Genomic DNA, 10,153 nt, shown 5'->3' on the forward strand with positions numbered 1-10,153 from the left:
CCTCAAAAGATTAAAATACTTAGAAGTTTAGGATATCTTGATGTCCTTCAGGTGTATGTTTCTCATAACAAATAAAGTGGATAGTACTAATATAGTGAAAAATTGAAGAAAAACCAACCAAACAAAACGCCAACTTTTTTCTTCTTTAACACAGGTTTGCTTGCGGCTGCTTTAAATAGCTTATTACTTCCAAGGGCAAGTTTTCCCACCTTTCTGCTTGCAAGTAGTCCATACTGACTTTGACATTAGGAATAAAGCAGGTTATTAATCCTCTTGAAGAGGATAATGTGAACAAGAGAATCCCAGAGCATGTACCAAATAGCACCTAGTATCTATAGAATAGGGTCAGAGAAGACACAATGAAATTGCAAGTGGGAAGAGTTTATATTGCAACATGGATTACACACTTTTAGACAAATTCAGCAGGCACCTTAATGGCTTCATAGGTTCAGTCTGTGAGCAAACTGATGATGGATTGAGATGAGACAGGAGAATGCAACATCACCGACAGTTCACAGCTGCCAAAATGGGTAAGCCGCCCCACCCCCCCCCTTCTCTCCCACTCATGACACATGCTGCCCCTATTTCTTTCTTGTCATCCTTTCTAGTGTTGCTCTGGCACTCATCACACTTCCCATCCCCTTCCTCTAATGCGGGCACGATATCATTGATTTATACCCAGCCTCCACTTAGCACTATGCCTTAATTCCAATTAAACAACATCCTGAATGCTTCCAAAATGCTTCAGTGTTTCCCCCCCAACTCCCACACACACTGACTGCAGCTGCACAGATGTGCATCAGGAACCTGAAAGAAAACTTGTATTTCCTTTATTTCTATGCCATGTTTGAACCTCTAATATCAGTGGCAGAAGAAGGAAGAGCAACTAGACTCCTCAGGCCCTGCATTTTCACCTCTGCTCCCCATGTAGGAAGAGGAGTCAGGAACTGCAAAAACCAGCTCATAAGTTCATTGTCCTTCACATATGTTTTCCACCATGAAAGGAGTAGGCATCATATTGCTTTACTAAATCAAGGTTTATGAAAGATCTGATCTTTGTTTTTATATAAAATTCATGAGCATTCATGTTTCTAGTATCCATAGCCTTTTCCTCTCTCACCCAATACCAGAAATTATGGAAGGGGGGAAGGGGAAAAGGAATGAAACTTTTTGGTGTAGTTTCAACATTTCCTTTTTGTTGAAAGTCAGCTTCGATGCGTGTGAAAATTCCTCTTTAACTGTAGAAGATATACACTACTGACAGATTATTTAGAGGTAAATGTGAAAGGGGACAGGCTAATAATTCTTTAGACTAACTATAAAACAGGGGAATGCTTTACAGTTGACACTGTGAGTATATCAACCCAGTAATTGGATGCACGTGTTAGTAGCAGTAAAAAGGCACTATCCAGTTGTCCACCTTACATGGGAATCTACTTTGAGTGTATTCTTTGATTTACTGTTGCAATTAGAACTGAATGTTCAAAGAAAGAACACGAGTGACCTAATTTAAAAGCAAAGAGTGACTTTAAAGCCATTATTTAGGGTGTGACCTGGCTCACTTGTAAGCGTTTCTTTCCCCTGGAACTTCCATTTGTTGCACTGTACTCATGAAGTAGCATAATCAGTTTTAATAATCTACTCAGCTAATTAATTCAGTTTTAATATCCATTCAGTGATTAAAGATTAAGCCACTTCCTCCTCACTCCTACCCTTGAAGATATTAATTTTCTTCATAAACACAGAGTTTTCCCAGGCTGACTTTTCAAAACTTCATGTAACAGTGTTTCCTGTCTCCTTTTTACTATGTTGTAACTAAGAGTTGTTTTACAACAAATTGGCACTAGAAACAGAAGCAATTAATACATCTAGGAAAGGATCTTTCTAGTTAACAGAACTAATGATAGCAAGTACCATTGACTACTTCTTTGTGTTCAAAGCATCTGAGCAATCAAAAGCTGCAAATATTGCATCAAAATGAGTTGTAGAAGCAAAAGAAGGAGAATTTGTTTCGTAAGTACATACCGTTAGACTTGCAGTACTAGTATACCTACTGAGAAACATAGTGTGCTAACATTAACTAAATGCATCCTCCATTTCTGATCTGATAACTTGGTTTTCATAGGCCAAAGCAAGCAAAGGTTACTTTTCCATGCAGTCTCATCAAGCTGATGGTGGTTGCTAACACTGACAAACATTCAAACTATTTGTGTTGTTCAAAGTGGCAAAGAGGTCATTAGATAATAAACCCCAAAATATTAGGATAAGGTAGTTCACTGTCTTATGGCAACTGCAAGCAATGGTAGCAACTGTTCAAAATGCGCAAACTGGAATTTCAGCTCAGTGCTATTTTGGGGAAGAAGGGACTGTAAGAGCTTGATTCAGAAAGCCCTTCAGAAAACTGAGAAAAACAAACAAACAAAAACAGGCCATGAAGAGACTGTTATAACAAATCCCAGGTTGACCAAATAATTTCTCTGCCTTGCTGAAACTGTTTCTATCACCCCAAATATTAAGCTTAAGAATAGAAATGCAATATTGTTTACAAAGATTGTCTTTTCCTATTTAGAACCTTCCTTGTGTAATTATATTACTTGCTCAGAGGAAAAGTCAGGAATCCACCATGACAGGAGACGTTGCCCTATGCTCATACAGGTACCTGCTATTTTTAACTTAAGACACACAGGTTAACAAGATTTGCTCATAGAAAGGTTTTTCCTTTTCCAAAATGAAAAGCTCTGTGGAATAAATGAAAACTCCCTTATTGCAGGATCTGATCTGACTCCCATTTGAAGTGAAAAGGCCCCTATTCACATACACGGTGCAAAGACATCTGAAAGTCATCTTAAAATGCCTTATTTCAAAACAGAGGATCTTATCCTATGAGTGAATGCATCCAAGATGTTTCAGAAGTGTAAGCACATTCTACAGTGCTCACTCAGCTAATGCCATCTTCAAGGGAAGCTTTGACCAAGCCACTACCTGAGAACCCTCCCATTAAAACAGCAGCACAGCATCTATAAGCCTGCATGCCCCATGGTTTCTTTCTTCTGAGGTTTTACGAAGAACAAACTTCCAATTGCCCCTAACTCTTTTTTTTTTTTTTTTTCCTGCAAGAGGCTATAAGTTAGATTTATGAAGACAAAAAGACTTCTTACAACTGTATATTTTGAACAGATTTATGACAGGGCTACAGTATCAGCATGGAGGGTCCACAAGGCAGGAATGCAGTAAGGGTAACAGGAGAGTGTCATGTAGACGTTAAATAGTACAATTCTTTCCACATTCATAAATCCTAAGTGCCTAAGGTTGTATACTGCTGGTTATAAATTATGTAACTGAGTCCTGCAGGGGAAAGGAAAAAAAAAATAGACTTAAAGTGAGAAATTGTCTCTATAAGAACTTATACATTTCCTATTAAAGAACCTAAGATTCAGATTACTTCACTAAAACAGTTTTATTTTCTATTTTAAGACTTTTTGATTGGTAAAAAAATAAACCAGATCTCTGTGGAGAGTAAAACAACAAAACACATATGCCTACGGATCAGTCTTCAGAAAAACAGAAAAGTTCTCACATTAATTTACAAACACCAGCTCATGAGGAGTTGATAACCCCAAAGAGCTAGCTTAAAAAAATGTTCAGTAGCAAAAGAACATATTTTACCAAGTATTCTAATCTGGTTTGAGCTTTACAGCTGAGGTTAAGGTACCTAGCAAGCTTTATGATTTTATTACAGCTGACGTATAATAAAAAAACTAGGTATCAAACTGAATATACTTAATAAAAACATTTTAAATGCTATTGTTATGTGTATAATTCAATATACAGGATAAATCTCTATTTCTATGTCCTGTATATACGCACACGCTTAAAACCCTCAGTAGTAATGTTCAGCATTTCTAGTAATTAGAGTGGTTGTTTAACGTCTTTTGGGCTACAGAATGAAGCTCAAAACTTTCTTGCTATTAGTCACTATGTTGCTAATCTGATCCCACACTAACTAAAGCAAAACCAAAGACTACCAGGGACTTCAGCATATCCTAAAGCTATATAAAAGATAATTGCATACTCAAGGAAAAAGCTTGGAATGGGTTAGCTCGTGAGAAGTAGCTAATTATTTTATGTTAGCTCCCCTAGTGAACACTCTTACTCTGCAATTGCAGTGCCTTTGGACTGTTTGGATTAATCCACTTTGGATGCTCAGAAGGCCAATTAATAGCCTCTCAGCTGTTGTAAGCCCTTTTAGCCTTGCTTGAGCTAAATTAGCTCATACAGCCGAGGATCCAGCTCATTCTCGTCCACCTACTTCGAGGAGAGGTGACACCAGACAGTGGCTGTGCCGCCATCTACCGTAGGTTTTGCATAGCACTGCTTGGTCCAAAGCCCTCAGGAATCGCTCCAGCAATTCTTCCCACCAATATCCAGGCTCAGTGACACAGATTCCACTCCCTAAACACGTACCTAAATAATGGCCCGATCCTGCAATCCTTGGTCGGGCAGAACTACCTCCACAGACTGCAGGTTAGCTGCTGCTAATTAAGCATCACATATTGTGTTAGTGTTCTTCAGCTACTAAGATCTGTCCCTGTAAATTTGAAGTCTGTGTGCTTCATAGCACTATTAACAGTTGCCTTAAAAGCCAATTGAAAATAATAGAACACTCGAAAATATGTTCAAGTTTTCCTGAACCAGCTTATCATATATCATATAGCCCAATGCATGCCATCCATTAAACCCAAAGACTTCCTCTATCTTCAAGAAAGCTTTCTGGGTGTGAGTAAATTCAGAATCTGCACACATGCAGTTCTCTCTCAATTTTAATATATGGTTTAAGCTTCTCTTGGTCATCCCAGATCTCAAGTTATAGTGAAAGCTTTTGTAATTGCTCTTTGGAGGCTTTTTGGTTTTGTTTTTCCCCCAACAACTACTTAAGTTATCAAAAAGCAGTACAGCTCTCCTTATTCATGCATGCAAATAGCTCTATCAAGAACAGGGGCAAGGGACTTCACAGCTGTGGTGCAGCGGGACGAGCTAGTAGTTGCATTTTGAGGACAAACTGCCAGATTAAGGAAAAATAAAACAAAATGTAAAAACTGTCCTACTCCTATCTAGTGACAGACACCCTCCACTTATGGCAAATGCTGCACATTCCCCCAGCCTCCTGACAGAGCAGTCAGAAACCACCCCTGTTCCCATTACCCTGTAGGTAGAGAAAGGCTGATGGAATAGTTCCAGGCAATCAAGTTGGAAAACATCACCAGAGTAAACTCTAATTTAGCACACTCTACACAATATTTATAGAGCAAATCTATGAATGCTGCTTGAGTCATTTAAAGGCTGGAGACTAAATTCTGTTTTCTGAATGTTTATTCTGACTTTCTCCAACTGTTCTTCTTACTTGACAGTACTTAATTGGCAGCCAGCCATGAAAGCTGTTGTCTAATTACACAACATATCATGATCTTACAGCCCTACAGATAAGGCTTTACTGCAGCATAAATGGATTTTAAACATTAGCATATGAGAACAAGAAAATTAGCCTCCAAATTAGAATATTTCAAAGTCTTGTGTGTGAATAGTCACTATTATTTGTTTAGGAAAGCATGGTTTCAAAAGAAGATCTTATATTAGAGATTAAATAGCCTTTAATGTTAAACAGGCTACAATTTAGAGGGCTGGCTGGCTAACCCTTTATGCATGGCAGAAATCTATTCACATGTCATTACATATTTTAGACTATCTTAAAGATACCATATACTTGCATGGAATCAGTCCATCTGGGGATTACAGCAGCGTTATGATGGCACAGCTACACATGAGGTTATGAAAAGCATAGATTTTGTGAATCACTTGCAACATTTTGCTACACAGACACCCTTGAAATAAAGGCACAGTAAATACATTCTTAAATGACCTCAGGCTATGCACTTCTACAGAAAACACTATTTCACACTGCAAATTATAATGACTATTAAAGAAGAACATACAGTTGTTTGATTTATCTTCTGCTAATAAGATCCTAACTGTTTTGTATTTAAAGATGTTGTACACTAGGTCTGATTTTGTGATGTAAGTGCAGTTAGCAAGTTGCAAGTCCTAAGATGGTGGGAGTCCTTTCTTCACTACACATAAACTTGAGGGACAGGATATCACTATGTATAATAAAGGCATTGTTTTGCTTTTATTATGAAACAAATTACATTCTCCTCTCTTTCAGCAGATACTCCGCATATGTGACAATAACCATGACATCACCAAGAATGCCAATTCTCTTTCTGATGCACTGACTGGAAAACTAGAAAAAAAGAATCACACCCTATAGTTGCAGGGGGTTGTTCTTGCAGGTAGACCTGCATATATCAGTGTCTTCTACCTCTTCTTGGCATGATCTCGCAGAAGCTCATGCACGTGTGCAACTTTACTCACTGAACAGTTCTGCTGGCTAAATGGGACTGCTCAGATGAGTAGTTACTTCTCTGAGTACACTGTTGTCAGATTGGGCCCCTTATGGCCTTTTCAGCAGCAATGTTCTACACAGAATGGCTGGTGTTCTCAGAGATGCACACAAAGCTTTCAGAATCCCATTTTAGGGGAATGATGCTGTCCTCCTCCGCAAACAAAAGTAATCCAAGAAATACAGTGCTAGGACCTCATTCCACACAAATTCAAAGTGAAGTCTTCATCACAGCTGTTTTCAAGAATTTGGCTTTCTATGAAATATAGAAAGGGGCGTGGTAAGATTCAGCTGCTTTGACATCTAAAGCTTTTACAAACATTAAGTTCATGATAAAGCATGAAGTTACAAGGTGGAGCGAGTGAAGTAGTGACATATGATACCGCAGCCCTCTCCTCCCTGTTTGTAAGCCTATGTTACGGGTATTTAATAGAAATACAGTGGAATTAACAGCAATGTCTACCATACAGCATGGCAACCTGCTGAAGCGCTCCATACTTCACACATTAGCTAAGAAGGGATCTACTTAAGTCACTTTAAGTTGCTTTAACTTAACAGAAGATTTATCCCCAGATTTATCTGGATTTTTGTAAAACAACCCAAGAACGAAAACGTGGTTTTCCACTCCGCCAGTGAAGCAAGTCAGAGAGTTTCCTCCAACACTTGCATAACAGAGCTTACTTTCTCAGCGAGCTCCTAGAGCGGGGCGCAGTCACTTAAGAGTTACAATGCAATATATTGTGATTTACTACAGTTACTTCAATTTGAGATTGCACAGGCAGGAAAACCGAATAAAGGTTACGTTTCTGGCACTGACAGCCAAAAGTACATTACCAGAAGCACGCCGTTATTAAAAGCCTAATTAGTACTACGGGAAAGCTCGAGACGTCGGCCATGGAAACAGCCGTAAGACTTTTACTTTGAAATAATTTCTTTAAAAAAAATGACAATGAAACGCGTGTGAGGTCCGCGCGAACCCAGCCCCAGATGTTTACAATGGAGCGAGTAGCGGTGCCGCGGCGCTGCAGCCCGGCAGCGGGGCGGCGGCGGGGCGCAGCGCGCAGGCCGGGGACGCGGCGGGCACCAGCGTCGCCTCTCCGCGGGCGGCTGCGCGGCCGCGCACCGGCTCCAGCGCCCGCCCGCCGGGCACCCCCACGGCGGAGAGCAAACCCAGCCCGGAGGAAAAACCCCCGGTTCCGCGCTCGGGGAGGAGGCAGCGAGGAGCAGACAGCTCCCGTGCGGCTCGGGGAGAAGAGCGTGTGCGTGCGCGGGGGAAACCGATGCATTGTTTCAGTACGCGGTCTCGTCAAGGCACTTTAATGACAGGGGATAATGGTTTTCAGATTCGGGAGACAATGCCCCCCCCACTCCGCGCCACATCCTTGCGAGTCTTTCTAATGCGCTCTTCTGCCAGGCAAAGAAACGAGCCGTGCTCGGCGAAGCCATTTGCAAACGAATGTAACCGGAGAGAGTTGCAGATGGGGCTGGCGGGGAGCGGCGTCCTGGAGGAGCCCACCCCACCTCTGCCCCGCGCCCCCTCCCCGCCGAGGCGTCACCTTCCCCTTCCCTCCCCAGCGAGGGGGCTCGGCCGCTGCCGGGCCGGGGCTGCGGCGGCCGGGGCGCTCCGGGGGGCAGCAGCCGCTGCCCGGCAGCGCGGGGCAGAGCGGTACTTACTGAAGGGGCAGTTCTCCTTCTTGGTGCCGCTGACCTTGCCGTTCTTCTCGATCTTGAGAAAGTACTTGTTGTAAGAGTAGAGCTTCCTCTTGCGCACGTCTCCTTGGAGGTGATTGTAGCTCCGCACGTGTCTCCCCGCACTGGAAGGAGAGGAGAAGGACGAGGGGAAGGAGGAGGATGATGAAGAAGAAGAGTTGGTGGCCTCCGGGGACAGCATGTCCTGGCCGAGGTCATGGCAGGTGACAGGCACAGAAGACACCAAGAAGAGCAGCAGCAAGCAGCAACAAGGCAGGTGGGAAAAGGCTGAGGCACCATTTGTCAGTATCCATTTGCACATTGTACTGAAACTCTGGGCGCTGGAAAATGTCTTATCAAATGAAACATACTGGAAGGGTAAAACCTGGTAAAAGGCAAGTGGAGAGCCGGTGGTTGCTGCTTCTGGTTAGATCCCTCTGAGCTCTGATCTGGCCTGAAGTAAGTGCACCAACATCCATAACTCAGGGGACAAATCGCCTCAGAAGTTGCTGCCTTTTAATCCTTCGAGTCCTCCCTCAGAAAAAAAGAGCTGTTGGTTTTTTTGGGGGGGTTGCTGTGGTTAATCCTCTTTCCTTTTTCTCTTCCCCACCCCACCCCCCCACATACACACACACTCCCCAACCTGGTTTGAGACTTCCCAGTAGTTATTTTGTTCTCTTCCTCACTCCTTTCTTCACCATCTTAGATGCAGAAAGGTCTGAAAAATAGATGACAGCAAAGTGAACAACAACAACAACAACAAAAATAAATAATAACCAGCGGAAAGGGGTGCTGGGAGGGATTTTTCACACATACCCCTTTACACACACACACACGCACTCACACTTTGTGGCTTTTCACCTTCTTCTGATCCCCACTCCCTCGCCTTTTTGCAAATCCCAAACCAGTTGCACAACTCGTCCTTTCTCACTGACAACCCCAGAGGAGGCAGTTTCTTTGTTTTGCTTTGAATTCTCCAGAACAGCATTAAAAAAAAAAAAAAAATCCAGAGAGAGCGAAAGAAAGAGAGGGAAAAATCCCAACTTGTCTCCCCCCCTTCCCTTCCCTTCCTTTCCCTCCCCCTTTGGTTGTAAACAGGTTGGAAGCTGTAGCCTAAATGTCAGCGATTACAAGTCAGAGGTGGGATGTGCCTCTGGTGGTCAACCCTTATTTGCAGGGGGTCAAGCGGCGGTGGGACATCTGAAACCCTTTTGCAGTTGCAGCGAGCGGTGCCTGCTGCGGAGGGAGCCTCGGGAGCTGCCCTCGCTTCCTCCCGGGCTGCAGCGGCAGCAGCAGCCGCCGCCTTCGGCTCGCTGCTAATTGCTCCTAAGGCGTTCTTCTCCTCGGAGCGCCGGCCACCAGCATGGCTTGGAGACTCAGGCTTTACTAATTTCCCTGTCTTGCAGGCTGAACCAATCCCCTCCAGGGAGGCTTCCCTCCCCCCTCCACCCCCCCCAAAAAGAAACTTGTTTTCTAGCGGAGGATTTTATTTTATTTTTTTGGCAGTGAAGTGCTTGAGAAAGCCACCTGGAGCTTGTTGCCTGCTAGATCTCCCCCTCCCCCCCCGCTGGAGGAGGGGTTGGGTGGAGGGGTTGGAAAGAAGTATATACTACAGGCAGACCCTGGAAAAGCAGATTATATGCTGGTCAGAGAGAGTAAAAAGGGAAGAGACATAATTAGCTCCTTTTCCTTCTTCTTTGCCAGCTTCCAGGAGGTCTTTCTCCCTCCTTTAATGAATCACTGATTTCTCGCTTCCGTTGCTGAAATAAAAAGTTCACACTTTAGCCTGCTCTTCCTTTTAAGCTTCTCAAGATTTATTGTGTCTCTTTCCCCACCCTCACCCTCCTTGTCTCAAAAGAAATCAGGGCCCTAAATGACCATTTTCTAATTGCTAACATGAGTCCTTTACTGAATCACGCGTCTGACTTCAAAGCAAAAGAGGCTTTATTGGGATTGCAAAGGTTTCCCCATAAAATCTGTCTGAATATTTTGCTGTCTTTTTTTTTT

General features: G+C 42.9%; 1 protein-coding gene across 7 annotated transcripts in view; it reads right to left on the bottom strand.

Moving 5' to 3' along the window:
- FGF10 (fibroblast growth factor 10) overlaps window positions 1–9,517 on the bottom strand; it is a 65,983-nt gene extending 56,466 nt beyond the window's left edge. The window contains exons 1-3 of one of the 7 annotated variants that reach the window (XM_075488341.1): window positions 9,278–9,517; window positions 8,790–8,864; window positions 8,132–8,677 (exon numbers count right to left, since the gene is read on the bottom strand). In XM_075488341.1, coding sequence (XP_075344456.1) covers window positions 8,132–8,468 — 337 coding nt within the window. In that variant the 5' untranslated portion in view covers window positions 8,469–8,677; window positions 8,790–8,864; window positions 9,278–9,517. Of the gene's footprint in view, window positions 1–8,131; window positions 8,697–8,789; window positions 8,865–8,990 lie in introns of all 7 variants that reach the window. The other 6 variants (XM_075488342.1, XM_075488339.1, XM_075488346.1 and 3 more) reach the window with 6 other exon arrangements.
- Between the last annotated feature and the right edge of the window lie 636 nt (window positions 9,518–10,153).

Source organism: Mycteria americana, chromosome Z, assembly GCF_035582795.1.
Source record: "Mycteria americana isolate JAX WOST 10 ecotype Jacksonville Zoo and Gardens chromosome Z, USCA_MyAme_1.0, whole genome shotgun sequence".
NCBI lineage: Eukaryota > Metazoa > Chordata > Aves > Ciconiiformes > Ciconiidae > Mycteria > Mycteria americana.